Raw genomic sequence first — 20,759 nt, 5'->3', positions numbered from 1 at the left:
CGTGTGTAGGCCCCGAGTGTGGAGGTGAAGGACACCTGGCTGACAGAACTTCATAAAATCATCAGTCAGCAGCAAAAAGGTTTGTATGATATTATATTGTATGATTATTTTTTCAAATTATAATACTTAAAGTGATACACAGTAATGTGTCGTATTATTAAATATTAGATCATTTTTAAATGACATTGTTTATTTATTATTACATTATATTATTTCATATATTGATTTCATTTTATTTTAACTGTATATAATTAATCACTTTTTATTTATATTATTAGTTTATATTATACCGTATCATATTACATCATAGATCATTTTAAATTACACTGTTTGTGTAATTTTACATTATGTTATATTATTTCATATTTAATTATATTTGTATGCATTTTATTACTGTATATTATTCAATTTTATATTATGTATCACTTTTTATTTGTATCATTAGTTTATATTATATTATAATTTTATGTCATATGATATTTAATATATATAACAAACAGTTTATGTTGTCATACTTAAAATGATATGCAGTATTTTATCATCTTATTCTATATTTTATATATATATTATATATTATGTTATTTGGTTTTTAATTATTTTTTTGCATTACATTATTTCATATCATAATTTATTATTATCATACATATCATTTAATTTTTTTTATTGTTTTATATTATTTAATTTAATGTTATATTATTTATCATTACTTTTTTATTTATAAGATTATTTCATAGTATTATACTTAAAATTATATACAGTATTTTAACATTTTATTTTATATTGTATTTGTTATGTATATAATGTTATTTGGTTTTAGATTTTTTTTTTGCATTATGTTATTTCATATATCATTTTAATAAAATGTATTGTTTTATGTGATTTAATTTTGATTATATTATTTATCATTACTCGTTATTTATATTATTAATATTTCATATTATAATACTTTTATTATTATTATTATTATTATTATACTATTTTTTTATATGATATATTATATACTATGTTATTGTGTTTCAGATTACTTTATATTACATTTTATCCTATCATATTATATTATTCGATATGATCATTTATTATTATTTTTTGTAACGGTATTGCAGTTACAGCAATAATGCTGTGACGCGTGACGGTATTAAACAAAAACTTTGCGAGTGTAGTTTTTTACTAGAACGTTCTAGAAACTACATCTCCCAGAATCCTTTGCGCAGCGCGGCACCGCAAGGAGGGGGCGCGCATCGCGGTGAAGGGGAGAGAAAGAGGAAGTAGGAAATTAATTGTGTTCCACTTCGTAGTCGATAAGAGAAATGGTTCATTTCCGAGTCCTACTAACAATTTGAGTCACGGTGCTAAGAAAGCAAGTCCGGGGAAAACAGAACTTCTGTGGCGGAGGTAATAAAGTTCGTCTCGAGCGTTCCAAGCCACAAAGCACTTGCTGCACCCGGAAGCTACTCGATTAGCTAGCATGCTAAACGTCAATTTGTGAGCTATTTACCTTTAATAAAAGTTCAAATGGGAGTTAACTTTTTCCCCAAAAAACCAATAGAAAACATTTTGCACTTAAAAATACTTGTTTGTAGTAATAAATGTGATTAGAACATTTTATAATTATGTTCGTGTTCAATCACAGTAAGTAAACGTTCCTGACACTTCATTTTACACACTATATCCATACATCCATTTCCTACCGCTTGTCCCTCACACTGTAGCTTTTATATTTTTTTGACCTTTACCACAATACGTGAGATTTTGATATCGTTACATCTCTATATATTATTTCACATTATATGTTATATTTTATTTTGTTGTTTTATATTATATTATTTAGATTACATAGCATTATTTTACATTACATTACATTATATTATTTGGATTGCATTGCATTATATTAATAATATTGCATTACATTACTTTATTACATTATACTATATTATATTATTTAGATTACATTGCATTGCATTGCATTATATTAATCACATTAAATTACATTACTTTATATCATATTACATTACATTATATTATATTATTAAGACTGCATTGCATTGTATTAATTAAATTACATTATATTACTTTATACTACATTGCATTATATTCATTACATTAAATTACATTACTTTATATTATATTATGTAGATTACATTGCATTGCATTGCATTAATTAAATTACAGTATATTACTTTATTGTACATTATATTATATTACATTATTTAGATTGCATTGCATTATAGTAATTGTATTTAATTACATTAGTTTATATTACATTATAATATATTATATTATATTACATCATATTTAGATCACATTGCATTGCATTGCACTATATTAATTATATTAAATTACATTACTTTATATTATATTATATTACATTACATTATATTATATTCTTTAGATTGCATTGCATTGTATTAATTAAATTACATTATACTACATTATATTATATTGTTTATATTACATTGCATTACATTACTTTATATTACATTATTTAGATTACATTGCATTGCATTGCATTGTATTAAATTACATTACTTTATATTACATTATAATATATTATATTACATTACAGCATATTATTTAGATTGCATTGCATTATATTAATTATATTAAATTACATTACTTTATATTATATTATATTACATTATTTAGATTGCAGTGCATTGTATTAATTAAGTTACATTATATTACTTTATACTACATTATATTATATTATTTATATTACATTGCATTACATTATTTAGATTACATTGCATTGCATTATATTAATTATAATCCTTTATATTACATTATAATTTATTATATTATTTAGATTACATTGCATTGCATTGATTTATATTAATTATACTACATTACATTATTTTCTATTATTTTCTATTATATAGCTTGATTGCATTGCTTTGCATTATATTAATTATATTAAATTACATTACTTTATATTACATTATATTATATTCTTTAGATTACATTGCATTGCATTGCATTCTATTAATTAAATTACATTATATTACTTTATACTACGTTATATTATATTGTTTATATTACATTGCATTACATTATTTAGATTACATTGCATTGCATTATATTAAGTATATTAAATTACATTACTTTATATTATTCTATATTATTTAGATTGCATTGCTTTGCATTATATTAAATTACATTACTTTATATTATATTATATTACATTACATTATATTATATTATTTAGATTAAATTGCATTGCATTGTATTAATTAAATTACATAATATTACTTTATACTACATTATATTATATTATTTATATTACATTGCATTACATTATTTACATATTAATTATATTACATTATAATATATTTTATTATATTATTTAGATTACATTGCATTGCTTTATATTAATTATACTACATTACAGTACTTTATCTTATATTATTTTATATTATTTAGATTGCATTGCTTTGCATTATATTAATTATATGACATTACATTACTTTATATTTCATTATATTATATTGCATAATATTATGTTAATTACATTACATTGCATTGCATTACATTATGTTGCATTACATCATATTGTATTTTTGTTGACCCATTCCCAAAAACGTATAATTGTGAGTCATTATTGATGGTTTGTTTCCAGGACAAGTTGCTGGCGTGTCGGAGCCCCTCTTCTCCGACAGGTGACCCTCCTGTGCACGTGTTTGCGTCCTGTTACTTCCTGTTTAGACTCCTCCCACCTGCTGCACGACTGACACGTGTTCCGAAGCGGCGAATGTGACTGGTGACCCGTCGCTTGTCGTTGTGTGTGTGTGTGTGTGTGTGTGTGTGTGTGTGCGTGTGGCGGTCAGTGCGTCCGAGGTGTGTGTCTCGTGGGGCGAAGCATCGTCGGGAGGCTGCTCAGCGTGTCTTCCTGTTACTCACAGCTCGTCGGCCACAAGCCACGCCCACCGATGGGAGGAGTTTGTGCACACCAGCCCCGCCCACTCCGACCCCGTGGTCCACTCGCCTCGCCGCGGTGAGCCTGCCACACGCCGTCCCGTCACTAGAAGGCGACGCTAACTTCCCCGTTTGCAGGTTGGCCCGTCGCCGCTCACTCGGTCGCCATCTGCGACGGCCTGGAGGACTGGGGCGCCACGGACCTGTCGGACTCCGAGGACGAGGACGACCTCCCCGCCCCTCTGGTCAGATTAGTTGTCCTGACATGTCCGGGGCGAGCGCGTCACGTGACCTCGCCTTTGTCGCCGCAGGTGCCGGGCCGCTACCGAGTGCTGGTGGCGAGCAGCATGGCCAGCAGCGATGACATCATCTTCAACTGCGGCGACGTCATCCAGCTGATGCACGAGGACGTGTCGGGAATGTGGTAAAAAGTCTTTTTTTTTTCTTTTTCCCCCCCACGCGGACTTCTCGCGCGACGTCAACTCTGTCCCGCGTCGGGCGCCCGCAGGCTGGTGAGGAACGTGAGCCGGGGCGAAGAAGGCCGCGTCCTGCCCGAGGACCTGCACAGGATTCTGGGAGAGACGTGCTGAGAGCCAATCAGAGCGGAGACATCTCCCTCACTCCGAGCACAACACCGGCGACGCCGCCTCCTCCCATCGCCGCCGTCGTCGTCACCCCCAACAGGAAGTCGTGCCAAACTCTTTCTTTCCGCTTGTTTGCTAGCTAGAAAAAAAAAAGGGGGCGGGGCTTCACAAGTGCCTTAAACGAGAGGAGTTGTGCCCTCTTCCGACCTAGGATTTAGACTCCTCCCCCAGCCTGCCTCGCACTTTCTTCTTTTCCATGCTCGCGCTAGGATTTTCACAATAAAAGCACACGATTGTTTGAAGCAGCGGTTCTCAAACTTTTTCAAAAACGGTGAAAAACACTTAACCGTCTGGAATGGACCCATGCTGTCTTTAAGTTGAAGTGGAGGTGGCGCCTAGCGGTCACAAGAATTCATCAAGTCAAGTGCGCCACGCAGTAAGTTGAGTGACGCGGACCCGTTTGTTACTGGATATTTTCTAAAACGTGCTTAGCGCGGGGGTGTCACACCTCCAAGTGTAAAAATGAGCCGAAATTTTGGAATGAAGAAAAAAAGAAAAACTGCAGTTCTAAATGCGTCCACTGGGTGTCACAATAGCAAGTCTTTGTATTAAAGTTAAAGTACCAATGATGGTCACACACACACTAGGTGTGGTGAAATTATTCTCTGCATTTGACCCATCACCCTTGATCACCCCCCTGGGAGGCGAGGGGAGCAGTGAGCAGCAGCGGTGGCCGCGCCCGGGAATCATTTTGGTGATTTAACCCCCAATTCCAACTAGGGCTGCAACAACTAATCGATTAAAATCGATTATAAAAATAGTTGGCGATTAATTTAGTCATCGATTCGTTGGATCTATTTATTTATTTTTTTAAATTTTTTAAAATAAACCTTTATTTATAAACTGTACAAACAGCTGAGAAACAATAATCAAAATAAGTATGGTGCCAGTATGCTGTTTTTTCCCCCAATAAAATACTGGGAAGGATAGAAATGTAGTTTGTCTCTTTTATCCGATTATTAATTGATTAATCGAAATAATAATCGACAGATTAATCGATTATCAAATTAATCGTTAGTTGCAGCCTTAATTCCAACCCTTGGTGCTGAGTGCCACATTAAATGACATGGCAAGCCACCTAAAATGATGTGGCGGGCCACTTTAAATGACGTAGCGGGCCAATGCTAATATTCCCACTACTACAAAATAAAAGCATGCATGATTGCTGTTTTTGAGAGCCACAGCGTTGATGGCGCTCACCTGCTCTGACAAAGAAGGGCAACCCAGACTTTTTGGCCTCCCCCAGCCTGCCTCGCACTTTCTTTTCCATGCTCGCGCTAGGATTTTCACAATAAAAGCACACGATTGTTTAAAGCAGCGGTTCTCAAACTTTTTCTTCACCGCAGTGACCAACATGGTAGCGCAGTAGGCCTAAGTAATCGTCAAAAACAAAGCAGAGGTTTTATTTAACGAGTATATTTATTTTTTTCGTACACAGTTTGAACAGTAACACCGTGAATATTCAATGAAGTGATCCAGTACAGTTTGAGAATCACGTTTGTTTATTGTTGGCCACATTTCACGTGGGCCGCCCGGACAGGAAGCGGTCGTCAGGCGTGCGCTCTGATAGCCGTGGTGCTGCTGATCCATCGGTAGTAGCGAGAGAGACGCGTGTAGATGCCGTACTTTCCGTCTTCGGCGCAGCCCTCGCCCCAGCTGACGATGCCGGTCAGGAACCAGGTGTCCTGGTACTTGGTGGCGTGCGGCCCCCCGCTGTCCCCCTGGCACGAGTCCTTGCGCTGGCTCTGGAAGCCGGCGCAGAACATGAAGCGCGTGACGTGCAGGCGGCTGCTCCCCTTGCACGTGCTGCGCGAAACCAAGGGGACCTCCACCTTCTGCAGCTTGGAGGCCTGCGGCCCCCCGAAGTTGATGAGCCCCCAGCCGCTCACCAGCGAGCCGGCGGAGTCCTGCAGGATGTTCTCGGTGAAGTCCTTGGGTCCGAAGCAGATGGGCAGGCGGTGCGGGGACAGCTCCACCGGGGCGGCCAGCTTGAGCAGCGCCACGTCGTGGTTGTACGGCGACTTCTGGGAGTCGTAGAGGTGGTGCACGTGCTCCTCGGCCACCGCGTGGTCTCGCTCCGGACCCTCGGACAGGAAGACGTCGTGCTCGCCTGAGACGGGAGAGAGCGGATGACGTGAGGAACGTTCCTAAAAATGCCGCACTTAAGACTTTGAGGTGCATCCATCCATCCATCTTCTTCCGCTTATCCGAGGTCGGGTCGCGGGGGCAGCAGCCTAAGCAGGGAAGCCCAGACTTCCCTCTCCCCAGCCACTTCGTCCAGCTCCTCCCGGGGGGATCACGAGGCGTTCCCAGGCCAGCCGGGAGACATAGTCTTCCCAATGTGTCCTGGGTCTTCCCCGTGGCCTCCTACCGGTCGGACGTGCCCTAAACACCTCCCGAGGGAGGCGATCGGGTGGCACCCTGACCAGATGCCCGAACCACCTCATCTGGCTCCTCTCCATGTGGAGGAGCAGCGGCTTTACTTTGAGCTCCCCCCGGATGACAGAGCTTCTCACCCTATCTCTAAGGGAGAGCCCCGCCACCCGGCGGAGGAAACTCATTTGAACCCGTGATCTTGTCCTTTCGGTCATAACCCAGAGCTCATGACCATACACTCTTAGAAATAAGGGTTCTAAAAGGGTTCTTCTACAAGGGCTGAGGTTCTAACTGGAACCATTTGCTTCTGAAAAACCCTTTCCCGAAGAAAGGGTTTTTCAAGGGTTCTTGGTAACGCTAATGGTTCCAGTAAGAACCATTTTGATCCAGAGAACCCTTTAAAACCCCTTTTCTGAATAATTGGTTTTAAAAGGGTTCTCACTAACACTAAGGGTTCCAGTAAGAACTATTTTGATCCAGAGAACCGTTTTTGGAAGAAAGAGTTCTTCAGGGATTGTTGAAAGCATGGGTAAGATCCTGTGTCACCAGGGACATACTTCCTGATAACATTTGCCAATAATGGTGCCTATCTTTAAATAAATGTTTTTCTCATTCAAATGTTTTGAATGTTTGTTCAATGTCAACATGATAAATGACCACAATATAATATGAACTAAACTGATCTGTAGAATACAATATGGTTCTTTATAGAACCCTCAGAAGACAAGACGGTTATCGGTGAAAACCTTTGAAAAGGGATGTTTTTAGAACCCCCTGTGTCAGGTCTAGATGAAACCCTTGAAACATGAAAGAGTTCTTTGTGGAACTCCCTGTGTGGGTTCTAGATGAAACCCTTGAAACCTGAAAGGGTTCTTAGTGGAACTCCCTGCATGGGTTCTAGATGAAACCCTTGACAAACGAAAGGGTTCTTAGTGCAACTCCCTGTGTGGGTTCTAGATGAAACCCTTGAAATACGAAAGGGTTCTTAGTGGAACTCCCTTGCGTGGGTTCTAGATGAAAGTCTTGAAATACAAAAGGGTTCTTAGTGGAACTCCCTGTGTGGGTTCTAGATGAAACCCTTGAAATACGAAAGGGTTCTTAGTGGAACTCCCTGCGTGGGTTCTAGATGAAAGTCTTGAAATACAAAAGGGTTCTTAGTGGAACTCCCTGTGTGGGTTCTAGATGAAACCCTTGAAATACGAAAGGGTTCTTAGTGGAACTCCCTGCATGGGTTCTAGATGAAACCCTTGACAAACGAAAGGGTTCTTAGTGGAACTCCCTGTGTGGGTTCTAGATGAAACCCTTGAAATACGAAAGGGTTCTTAGTGGAACTCCCTGCGTGGGTTCTAGATGAAAGTCTTGAAATACAAAAGGGTTCTTAGTGGAACTCCCTGTGTGGGTTCTAGATGAAACCCTTGAAATACGAAAGGGTTCTTAGTGGAACTCCCTGTGTGGGTTCTAGATGAAACCCTTGAAACATGAAAGGGCTCTTAGTGGAACTCCCTGCGTGGGTTCTTTGTAGAACCTCTCATGGGGGGTTCTGGGTGGAACCTTACACACACAGTTGTAGGTAGAACCCTCCAAAAGGGTTCCAGGTGGAACCTTTATAAAAAGGTTCTACCTGGAGCCAAAAAGGGTTCTCCTATGAGGACGAGCCGAAGAACCTTATATGGTTCTACTTAGCACTTTTATTTCTAAGAGTGTAGGTGAGGATGGGAACGTAGATCGACCGGTAAATTGAGACTTTGAGGTACCAAACCCAAAACCAGTGAAATTGGCACATTGTGTAAATGGTAAATAAAAACAGAATACAATGATTTGCAAATCCTTTTCAACTGGAAAACGTAATTTTTTTGCAAATATTAAGCTCATTTGGAATTTGATGCCTGCAACATGTTTCAAAAAAGCTGGCACAAGTGGCAAAAAAGACGGAGAAAGTCTCATCAAACACTTATTTGGAACATCCCACAGGTGAACAGGCAAATTGGGAACAGGTGGGTGCCATGATTGGGTATAAAAGCAGTTTCCATGAAATGCTCAGTCGTTCACAATCAAGGATGGGGCAAGTTTCACCACTTTGTCAACAAATGCGTGAGCAAAATTGTCCCAACAGTTTAAGAACAGCATTTTTCAACGAGCTACTGCAAGGAATTTAGGGATTCCGCCATCTACGGCCCGTAATATCATCAAAAGGTTCAGAGAATCTGGAGGAATCACTGCACGTAAGCTGATGATATTACGGACCTTAGATCCCTCAGGTGGTACTGCATCAAAAAGCGACATCGGTGTGTAAAGGATATCACCACATGGGCTCAGGAACAACTTCAGAAAATCACTGTCAGTGACTACAGTTCGTCGCTACACCTGTAGGTGCAATTTAAAACTCTACTATGCAAAGCGAAAGCCATTTATCAACAACACCCAGAAACGCCGCCGGCTTCGCTGGGCCCGAGCTCATCTAAGATGGACTGATACAAAGTGGAAAAGTGTTCTGTGGTCTGACGAGTTCACATTTCAAATTGTTTATGGAAACTGTGGACGTCAAAGAGGAAAAGAACCATCCGGATTGTTATAGGCGCAAAGTTGAAAAGCCAGCATGTGTGATGGTATGGGGGTGTATTAGTGCCCAAGACATGGGTAACTTACACATCTGTGAAGGCACCATTAATGCTGAAAGGTACATACAGGTTTTGGAGAAACATATGTTGCCATCCAAGCAACGTTATCATGGACGCCCCTGCTTATTTCAGCAAGACAATGCCAAGCTATGTGTTCCAACAGTGTGGCTTCATAGTAAAAGAGTGCAGGTACTAGACTGGCCTGCCTGTAGTCCAGATCTGTCTCCCATTGAAAATGTGTGGCGCAATATGAAGCCTAAAATAGCACAACGGAGACCCCCGGACTGTTGAACAACTTAAGCTGTACATCAAGCAAGAATGGGAAAGAATTCCACCTGAAAAGCTTCAAAAACTGGTCTCCTCAGTTCCCAAACGTTTACTGAGTGTTGTTAAAAGGAAAGGCCATGTAACACAGTGGTAAAAATGCCCCGGAGCCAACGTTTTTTGCACTGTGTTGCTGCCATTAAATTCTAAGTTAATGATTATTTGCAAAAAAAAACAAATGGAAGTTTCTCAGTTGGAACATTAAATATCTTGTCTTTGCAGTCTATTCATTTGAATATAAGTTGAAAAGGATTTGCAAATCATTGTATTCTGTTTTTATAACTTCACTGGTTTTGTGTTTTGTACTTTTTCACTTCCGATACCTATATTGGAGCCTGGACTATGGCCGAAACGGATAATAATCTGATATCAGCGTGGAATTTTCTTAAGAGAAATAAGTCAAACAGAGCAAAGGTAGGCGTGAAAAACACTAACCGTCTGGAATAGACCCATGCTGTCTTTAAGTTGAAGTGGAGTGGCGCCTAGCGGTCACAAGAATTCATCAAGTCAAGTGCGCCACGCAGTAAGTTGAGTGACGCGGACCCGTTTGTTACCGGATATTTTCTAATACGTGCTTCGAGCAGGGGCGTCACACGTCCAAGTGTAAAAATGAGCCGAAATTTTGGAATTAAGAAAAACATAAAATTAAAGCTGCAAGCAGCGATGGTCGGGCCCGCGTATTTGGCAGGTGCTAGTCCTAAGTGTCCCAATACTTTTGTCCAGTTTTAGTCCCAAGTGTCCCAATACTTTTGGCAAGTTGTAGTCCCAAGTGTCCCAATACTTTTGGCAAGTTTTCGGCCTAAGTGTCCCAATACTTTTGTCCAGTTTTCGGCCTAAGTGTCCCAATACTTTTGTCCAGTTTTCGGCCTAAGTGTCCCAATACTTTTGTCCGGTGGTAGTCATAAGTGTCCCAATACTTTTGTCCAGTTTTAGTCCCAAGTGTCCCAATACTTTTGGCAAGTTGTAGTCCTAAGTGTCCCAATACTTTTGTCAAGTTGTAGTCCCAAGTGTCCCAATACTTTTGTCCAGTTTTCGGCCTAAGTGTCCCAATACTTTTGTCCAGTTTTCGGCCTAAGTGTCCCAATACTTTTGTCCAGTTTTAGTCCCAAGTGTCCCAATACTTTTGTCTACTTTTAGTCTGAAGTGTCCCAAGACTTTTGTCTAGTGTACCTACCTTGTCTGCATTGTGTAGGCACGCTGGTGCTTCCTGCTTTTAAGCAGCCATCTTAAAAAAACAGCAGCGCAGCAGCATCAGCGCAGCGGGTCTTTGAAGGGTCATAAAATCAAAACCGGAGCAGGTATTAAAACGCTGTTCTGTTATTTTATACACAAGGGTTTCATCTCTCTCCTGTGTTAGTTTGAAGCCGAAACGACAAACGCGCTCAGAGGAGATAGTTTTTTGAAGGAAGGTGACCGTTTTTTACAAAAAAATTGTTTTGAAGGGGGAATAGCAAACTTCCTGTTGATTTTTGCTGGGGGTTGTCAATTTATGAAATGTAGGTCTAAGTGAGCCCTACATAGAGGTTTTTGTTTCATGTCTCTCCGACCTTTCCAGTGGGAGTTACAGGTAGTTTTGTCAGTTTTTTCTTCCGAGGAGCAGTTTTTTGCGCGTTTCATTAAAAAATTGCGCTAGAGCACAATTTTGAGAATTGGGGTTAGGTTTTTTTATTAGATCGCAATTTTTGCCATGTGTGTGTTCAGTTCGGTGAGTTTTGAAGCATGTTAAGGGGGTCAAATTACATCTCAAATAGGCAAAAGTGACTGTTTTTAGTACTTTTTTGTCTTGAAGGGGGAATTGCCAACTTCCTGTTGATTTTTGCCCGATGATATACAATTATGAAAACTAGGTCTAAGTCAGACCTACATACAGGTTTTTGTTTCATGTCTCTCTCCGATCTTCCTAGTGGGAGATATAGGCAGTCTAGTTTTTTTTTCCTAGGGGGCGCTATTTTGAGTTTTGAGGGTTTTTTTTTTTTTTTAAAAGGTCATTTTCGCAAGTCCTGATGTGTGGGTCAAATATGGTGAGTTTTGAAGCATGTTAAGTGGGTCAAATTACAGTTTAATGTGGCGGCGGAAGAATAAAGAATAAAGAATAAAACCTTACAAATTCAATAGGTCCTTTTCGGGAGTCCTTTTGCAATGGGCCATGCGGGCCCTAATAAATGCAGTTCTAAATGCGTCCACTGGGTGTCACAATAGCAAGTCTTTGTATTAAAGTTAAAGTACCAATGATGGTCACACACACACTAGGTGTGGTGAAATTATTCTCTGCATTTGAGCCATCACCCTTGATCACCCTTTTTTTTTTTTTTTTTTTTTTTTTTTAAATTTTTTTATTTATTTATTTATTTTTTGTGTGTGTTGTGTATGTATGTGTTTGTGTATATGTGGGCTTATGTATATGTGTGTGGGTGTATTAATGTGTATATATGTGTGGATGTGGATGTTTATATGTATATGCATACGTGTGGAAATGTGTGTATGTGTATGTATATGTATATGCATATATGTATGTGTGTATGTATGTGTGTATGTATGTGTATATGAATGTGTAGGTGTGTGCATGGGTGTGGATGTCCGGTGGCTCAATTGGCCTGGCTGTGGATGAGTTGGGGTAGGTGGGTTGGTGGCCTCGGTGGTAGCCGGGGGTGTGCGTTGTTGTGGTTTACGGGGTCGGTCGCTTTTTTGTTTTGGTTTCGGCGGCCGCGGGTGTTTACGCTGCGGACGGGCGGTGGTGGTGATGGTTGCTGCGGTGATACCAGCGGTTGGCATCGCTGTGTTGGGTTGGAGTGGTTGGGGGACTGTGGCTGGTGTCTGTGCGCTTGTGGGGTTGTGGGGATGGCTGGCGTTGGCTTGCCGGCTGGTTTGGGGGCTGGCAGGCGGACGGGATGCATTGGCTTCTTCCCCCGTTGGGGGGCTCCTTCCCCTGGCCGGGACTCGTATGGGCACGTTGCTGTGTGGATGGCCGGGATGCGGTGTTTGCATTGGGCGTGGGGGCTGTGCGGTTTCTCTGCGTTTGGTTGCCGGTATGGGCTCTGCAGGGTTGGGTTGGGGCGGGCGGGGGCTGGCTTTGTTTGGCGGGGGGAGGGGCTCGCGTGGCGTCACGTCAAAGTGGTCTGGTGTGGGTCACGGGCTGTGGCGGGGGGTGGCGGCCTCCTGGCCGTAGTTCCTGGTTGTCGGCCGCGTGGACTGGGGGGATGTCCGGGCCCTCTACTCCTCCTACTTATAGCGCACACAGTCACACATATATAGGACTTTGGGGATTGTCCTGCGGGGAGGCATGGCGGGGGGTTGAGGATGCCTCCAATGGGGCTCCAGTCCTCCTTTCTTGTCCCCTGCTCGTCCATCCCTCAATCTTAGCTGCATATTAGACACTTAGGATTTGGGGGGCTTGGTTTGGTTGGGACCCACCATGACCTTGATGTCCCCCAATTTTAATCGCATTATTAGTTCCCACAAGCATACATATCTCACTCACGCTACAGTACACACATCAATAGGGACTGGAGGTCGGCTGTAACGGCTGACCTCCTAATTTTAACTACACAGTAGACACTCTGGGGGCCTTGTACACATGCATGGGGGGTTTGGGGTTCGGCGCACCCCTCATTGCCTCGTCGGCCGGCGGGGACTGCGGTCTGGTGGCCTGCCAGGCTTTTATTCATTTATTATTGTTATATATATATTTTTTATTTTTAATGTATTTATTATTTTTATTTTTATTATTACTCATTTTTATTTTATTTTATTTTTTAAATTTTATTTTTTATTTTATTTTTTTTATTTTTATTTTATTTCATTTTTTTTTAATCTTATTATTTATTTGTGTGTGGCGTCGCGCGGGTCTCACTTCCTGTTGGATGGGGTCCGTGCCCGTGTGGCCCGACCTTGCGCTGTGGGGTCTCTGTTGGTGACTTGGTGTGGTGGCGGCGCAGCCCCCGTGTCTGGTCTGGATGCTGTGTCCCGGTTGTTTGGGCGGTGGTGTGTTTGTGCGGGTTTGGGTTGGGGTGGGGGGCCTTTTGGTTGGGGGGGTTGTTGGTGTCTCTTGTTTGCGTGTTGGCGTTCGGGCTGACCGGCGGGCTGGCGCTGGCTGGTCTCCGTGGCCCTGGTGGCGTGTGGTTGCTGGTCGCAGTTTTTCTTTGATCGCTTTAATTTGATTGGCTGGTGCTGGCTGTCTGGGGTTATTGCGGCTGCTGTTTCTGCTGCCGTTTGTTTGTGGTGTGGGCGCCCGTGGCTGCTGGGTCTGGTGCAGGGGTGTGGCTGATGTTGTGACTGGTGGCAGCGCGCGCGCGTGATGGCTGTCGGGGCTGACGAACTGTGTATATGTATGTATATGTGTGTGTATGTATGTATGTTTATATATGTGTATGTGTACATATGTGTATGTATATGTATATATGTGTATGTGTGGGTATGTATACGTGTATGTGTGTATGTGTATGTGTATGTGTGTATGTATGTATGTATGTATGTATGTATATTTCTGGGGGTACGCTCTGGGCCTGCCTGTCAGACGGGGGTCGACGCCTCAGGCTACTGCATCCGAACTGCGTGTCTGGAGCTCCTGGGTCCCGCTGTCCATCCCTTCCGGGTGCCCGTCTTGGTTGGGGCCTGTTGGGCCTAGTCCCTGCGTCTATTGTGGTAGCTTGGTGCTGCAAGGTATTCCGAGGTGCTGCGAGTCGGCCAGTTGCTGGGGTAGTGACCTTGTTTGTCAGCATGTCTGTGATCTTCTTTTAATTCTTTTTTTTTTTAATTAATTAATTAATTTATTTATTTATTTATTTATTTTTAAAATATATTTTATTAATATTATTTTTTAATTTTTTCCCCTCCCTCAGGGGGGGGGCTCGGCGGGGCGGTTGCTGGTTGTTCCATCTCCATCGTTGGGGTCCCTGCGGGTGGGGTGGGTGGTTCCCGTGGCCCTGTGCCTGGGTGGTCCTGCGGCGGCCGGTTTGGGTGGGGTGGCCGGGGGATGGCCTCGCCGCGCTCTCCGGGGGTGGGGGGTGGGCTCGTGGGGGCCCGGTTGCCGGTGGGGCGGGGGCGGTCTTCCCGTCCGGTTGCGGGGAGTCTCTGGGTCCTTCGGGCGGGGCGTCTCGCCTTTCTGCCCGTGTGGGGTGTGGTCTCTCGCTGGCTTGGGGTCTGGCTGTCCCCTGCTTTTCTCGTGCCCTGTCCTCCGCCGGGTGCGTCTGTCTGCGGCCTGCTGCTGGCCCTTGTGGGCGGTACGGTGGGTCGGGCTCTGGGGTTCCTGTCGCTGGCCGGCTTGGCTGCGTGGGGGCGGTGGTCCCTGGTTCCCTGGGCACCACGCCTCCTGTTTGTGGGTTGGGCTCTCGGGGGTGATGGGGCCGTGCTCTGGCTCCCACGCACTCTGGGAGTCGAATGTATTGTACATGCAAATTCACGTATGCTCACATACGTACATAGGTACCTACGCTCCCACATACATACACAAATACAGTACATATTTACCTACCTAATGTTCGTACATCCACACGCACATTCAATATACAAACATACACATACACATACTGTACATATACATTCACTGTACAAACACATATACACATTCTGTACATATACATTCATTGTACAAACACATATACACATTCTGTACATATACAAGTACATATGCATACTTACACTCATGCACATAATCACGTTTCATCAAACATATATTAACGTTGTTGCCCTAGGGTAAACTGGGTGTAACACATGGCACACTGACAAAGCTTAACCTATTGTGACTATAACAATCTACAAGGTTAATGTAGGTTGCTTCTCTTTCTCCCCCTCCATTTTTCTGCATTCTTTCGTATCTCAAGTTATCATTACGTATATGTATTGTTGCATTTAAACAACTGTATTGTTGATAATAAAGGTAAATTATTGGTATTGTTCATTATCAATAGCGCTATTTCTATTGGTATTTGTATTGATCCATTTGTAGTGTAATAATGCTCATTGTCATTTCTGTATTATTTTTTATTTTTCGCTAACTGCTTATTTGCTATTACTTTTACCATCATATTTGTACATGTCATATTTGCTGATGTTGCTCTATTGTTGTTGTTGTTGTTGTTTGCTGTTGTTGTTTTTGTCTCTCTGTCTAATCCCCCTCTTGTCCCCACAATTTCCCCCTCTGTCTTCTTTTTTTCTCTCTTTCTATCCCCTCCTGCTCCGGCCCGGCTGCACTAAATGATAATATAAATACATTTAATAAAGTCAAATACAAATAAGGCAACAAGAGAAGTATCCTACACTTCTCTTTTGTAAAGTAAATCTGAACAGCCGACATGGGCATCTACATCAACTATATGATTTGCCTGAGAAGCTGGACAGGACATAAAAAAAAAAAAAAAAAAAAAAAAAAAAAAGTTAAAGTACCAATTAAAGCTGCAAGCAGCATTGGTCGGGCCCGCGTATTTGGCAGGTGCTAGTCCTAAGTGTCCCAATACTTTTGTCAAGTTTTAGTCCCAAGTGTCCCAATACTTTTGTCTACTTTTAGTCTGAAGTGTCCCAAGACTTTTGTCTAGTGTACCTACCTTGTCTGCATTGTGTAGGCACGCTGGTGCTTCCTGCTTTTAAGCAGCCATCTTAAAAAAACAGCAGCATCAGCGCAGCGGGTCTTTGAAGGGTCATAAAATCAAAACCGGAGCAGGTATTAAAACGCTGTTCTGTTATTTTATACACAAGGGTTTAATCTCTCTCCTGTGTTAGTTTGAAGCCGAAACGACAAACGCGCTCAGAGGAGATAGTTTTTGAAGGAAGGTGACCGGTTTTTACAAAAAAATTGTTTTGAAGGGGGAATAGCAAACTTCCTGTTGATTTTTGCTGGGGGTTGTCAATTTATGAAATGTAGGTCTAAGTGAGCCCTACATAGAAGTTTTTGTTTCATGTCTCTCCGACCTTCCCAGTGGGAGTTACAGGCAGTTTTGTCAGTTTCTTTCATCCGAGGAGCAGTTTTTTGTGCGTTTCATTAAAAAATTGCGCTAGAGCACAATTTTGAGATTTGGGGTTAGGTTTTTTCATTAGATCGCAATTTTTGCCAGCCCTGATGTGTGTGTTCAGTTCGGTGAGTTTTGAAGCATGTTAAGGGGGTCAAATTACAGCTCAAAGAGGCAAAAGTGACTGTTTTTAGTACTTTTGAAGGGGGAATTGCCAACTTCCTGTTGATTTTTGCCCGATGATATACAATTATGAAAACTAGGTCTAAGTCAGACCTACATACAGGTTTTTGTTTCATGTCTCTCTCCGATCTTCCTAGTGGGAGATATAGGCAGTCTAGTTTTTTTTTTTCCTAGGGGGCGCTATTTTGAGTTTTGAGGGTTTTTTTTTTTTTTAAAAAGGTCATTTTCGCAGGTCCTGATGTGTGGGTCAAATATGGTGAGTTTTGAAGCATGTTAAGTGGGTCAAATTACAGTTTAATGTGGCGGCGGAAGAATAAAGAATAAAGAATAAAACCTTACAAATTCAATAGGTCCTTTTCGGGAGTCCTTTTGCAATGGGCCATGCGGGCCCTAATAAATGCAGTTCTAAATGCGTCCACTGGGTGTCACAATAGCAAGTCTTTGTATTAAAGTTAAAGTACCAATGATGGTCACACACACACTAGGTGTGGTGAAATTATTCTCTGCATTTGAGCCATCACCCTTGATCACCCCCCTGGGAGGCGAGGGGAGCAGTGAGCAGCAGCGGTGGCCGCGCCCGGGAATCATTTTGGTGATTTAACCCCCAATTCCAACCCTTGAATGACATGGCGAGCCACCTAAAATGACGTGGCGGGCCAACACTTAACATTCCACACTACTACAAAATAAAAGCATGCACGATTGCTGTTTTTGAGAGCCACAGCGTTGATGGCGTCGGCTCACCTGCTCTGACAAAGAAGGGCGACCCAGACTTTTTGGCCTCAACCAGGCAGTGGGCCGCCGTGATGACCCACACGTCGCTGAGCAGGGAACCGCCGCAGAACACTTGTGCCGCCTGGAGCGAGTCCGATTGGGACATGAGCGCCACCTGCGGGTCCACACACACACACACAAGATGTGAGCGAGCGCTCCAGGGGGCGGAGTCAGATAGTGGTGTGATGTCATACCTGCCAGGGAACCTCTCCAGGCAGGGCCATGTCTCCCCCGACAATCCTCTGGTCGCTGTTGTCCCGCGCCACGATGGAGGGCAGCGTGGGGAAGAAGGACGCCAGAGGCGGCGCGCTGTCGTTGGACGCCGACCTCGCTGGGCGGCTCTTGACCTCCGACCCCAGCGATGCGTTGACCTCCAGCGAAAGGTTGGCGGTCAGGTTGTAGTCGTAGTCCAGCCACTCTTCCGGTATGACGTCGTCCTCCTCCACGCTGGAGTTGCCGGCGTGCGTCCTGTTGGACGAGCGCGGCGTCTGGGCGGAGCCTCCGAGTCGACCGCAACTGAACTGGCCTGTCCGATGACACGCCTCCTCCTCACATGGACCGCCTTATTTGTGCGCGTGTGTGTGTGTGCGTGTTATCACCTGTCGGCTCGCAGGTCCTCAAGTCAGCTGCGAGTCTGTATCCATGTGCACAGCGGCACTTTGCAAGCTCCGCCTCCATCACGCAGAAGTGTTCGCACCCTCCGTTGTTCACCGAGCACTGCTTGCTGATCTCTGCAGGGCAAACACGCTCGTGTGTGTGTGTGTGTTTTAAGAGGGGCCGTTAGAGACATTATTCAGAATTACCTCTTACATACACACTACTGAAACGCTCTCATACACACTACTGAAACACTCTCATACACACTACTGAAACACTCTCATACACTATTGAAACACTCTCATACACACTACTAAACAACTCTCACACACACTACTGGAACCCTCTCATACACACTACTAAACAACTCTCACACACTACTGGAACCCTCTCATACACACTACTGAAACACTCTCATACACACTACTAAACAACTCTCACACACTACTGGAACCCTCTCATACACACTACTGAAACACTCTCATATACACTACCAAACAACTCTCACACACTACTGGAACCCTCTCATACACACTACTGAACCACTCTTATACACACTACTGAAACACTCTCTTACACACTGCTAAATAACTCTCACGCACACTACTGGAACCCTCTCATACACACAACTGAAACACTCATACACACTACTAAACAACTCTCACACACTACTGGAACCCTCTCATACACACTACTGAAACACTCTCATACACGCTACTGAAACACTCTCATACACACTACTGAAACACTCTCATACACACTACTGAAACACTCTCATACACACTACTAAACAACTCTCACAAACTACTGGAACCCTCTCATACACACTACTGAAACACTCTCATACACACTACTGAAACACTCTCATACACACTGCTAAATAACTCTCACACACACTACTGGAACCCTCTCTCACACACTACTGGAACCCTCTCATACACACAACTGAAACACTCATACACACTACTAAACAACTTTCACACACTACTGGAATCCTCTCATACACACTACTGAAACACTCTCTTACACACTACTGAAACACTCTCATACACACTACTAAACAACTCTCACACACTACTGGAACCCTCTCATACACACTACTGAAACCCTCTCATACACACTACTGAAACACTCTCATACACACTGCTAAATAACTCTCACACACACTACTGGAACCCTCTCTCACACACTACTGGAACCCTCTCATACACACAACTGAAACACTCATACACACTACTAAACAACTCTCACACAATACTGGAACCCTCTCATACACACTACTGAAACACTCTCATGCATACTACTGAAACACTCTCATACACACTACTAAACAACTCTCACAAACTCCTGGAACCCTCTCATACACACTACTGAAACACTCTCATACACACTACTGAAACACTCTCATACACACTGCTAAATAACTCTCACACACTACTGGAACTCTCTCTCACACACTACTGGAACCCTCTCATACACACAACTGAAACACTCATACACTACTAAACAACTCTCACACACTACTGGAACCTTCTCATACACACTACTGAAACACTCTCATACACACTACTGAAACACTCTCATACACACTACTAAACAACTCTCACACTACTGGAACCCTCTCATACACACTACTGAAACCCTCTCATACACACTACTGAAACACTCTCATACACACTGCTAAATAACTCTCACACACACTACTGGAACCCTCTCTCACTCACTACTGGAACCCTCTCATACACACAACTGAAACACTCATACACACTACTAAACAACTCTCACACAATACTGGAACCCTCTCATACACACTACTGAAACACTCTCATACACACTACTGAAACACTCTCATACACACTACTAAACAACTCTCACAAACTACTGGAACCCTCTCATACACACTACTGAAACACTCTCATACACACTGCTAAATAACTCTCACACACACTACTGGAACCCTCTCTCACACACAACTGAAACACTCATACACACTACTAAACAACTCTCACACACTACTGGAACCCTCTCATACACACTACTGAAACACTCTCATACACACTACTGAAACACTCTCATACACACTACTAAACAACTCTCACACACTACTGGAACCCTCTCATACACACTACTGGAACCCTCTCTCACACACTACTGGAACCCTCTCATACACACAACTGAAACACTCATACACACTACTAAACAACTCTCACACAATACTGGAACCCTCTCATACACACTACTGAAACACTCTCATGCATACTACTGAAACACTCTCATACACACTACTAAACAACTCTCACAAACTCCTGGAACCCTCTCATACACACTACTGAAACACTCTCATACACACTACTGAAACACTCTCATACACACTGCTAAATAACTCTCACACA

General features: G+C 42.6%; 2 protein-coding genes across 4 annotated transcripts in view; one reads left to right on the top strand and one right to left on the bottom strand.

Moving 5' to 3' along the window:
- Nucleotides 1-4,795, top strand: part of LOC133607879 (proto-oncogene DBL-like) — a 41,905-nt gene extending 37,110 nt beyond the window's left edge. For 2 of the 3 annotated variants that reach the window (XM_061962916.2, XM_061962917.2), the window contains 6 exons: nt 10-79; nt 3,614-3,653; nt 3,822-3,988; nt 4,048-4,154; nt 4,221-4,333; nt 4,418-4,795. In XM_061962916.2, the coding sequence (XP_061818900.1) occupies nt 10-79; nt 3,614-3,653; nt 3,822-3,988; nt 4,048-4,154; nt 4,221-4,333; nt 4,418-4,499 (579 nt within the window). In that variant the 3' untranslated portion in view covers nt 4,500-4,795. The remainder of the gene's footprint in view (nt 1-9; nt 80-3,613; nt 3,654-3,821; nt 3,989-4,047; nt 4,155-4,220; nt 4,334-4,417) is intronic. The other variant, XM_061962918.2, reaches the window with a different exon arrangement.
- A 1,158-nt stretch (nt 4,796-5,953) lies between these two features.
- The window catches only part of f9b (coagulation factor IXb), a 30,234-nt gene continuing 15,428 nt past the window's right edge, over nt 5,954-20,759 (bottom strand). The window contains exons 5-8 of the mRNA XM_061962932.1: nt 18,369-18,500; nt 17,964-18,295; nt 17,740-17,884; nt 5,954-6,663 (exon numbers count right to left, since the gene is read on the bottom strand). Of these exons, the coding sequence (XP_061818916.1) occupies nt 6,104-6,663; nt 17,740-17,884; nt 17,964-18,295; nt 18,369-18,500 (1,169 nt within the window). The 3' untranslated portion in view covers nt 5,954-6,103. The remainder of the gene's footprint in view (nt 6,664-17,739; nt 17,885-17,963; nt 18,296-18,368; nt 18,501-20,759) is intronic.

This window comes from Nerophis lumbriciformis, linkage group LG09 (genome assembly GCF_033978685.3).
Source record: "Nerophis lumbriciformis linkage group LG09, RoL_Nlum_v2.1, whole genome shotgun sequence".
NCBI lineage: Eukaryota > Metazoa > Chordata > Actinopteri > Syngnathiformes > Syngnathidae > Nerophis > Nerophis lumbriciformis.
This window is presented reverse-complemented; position numbering and strand designations above follow the sequence as displayed.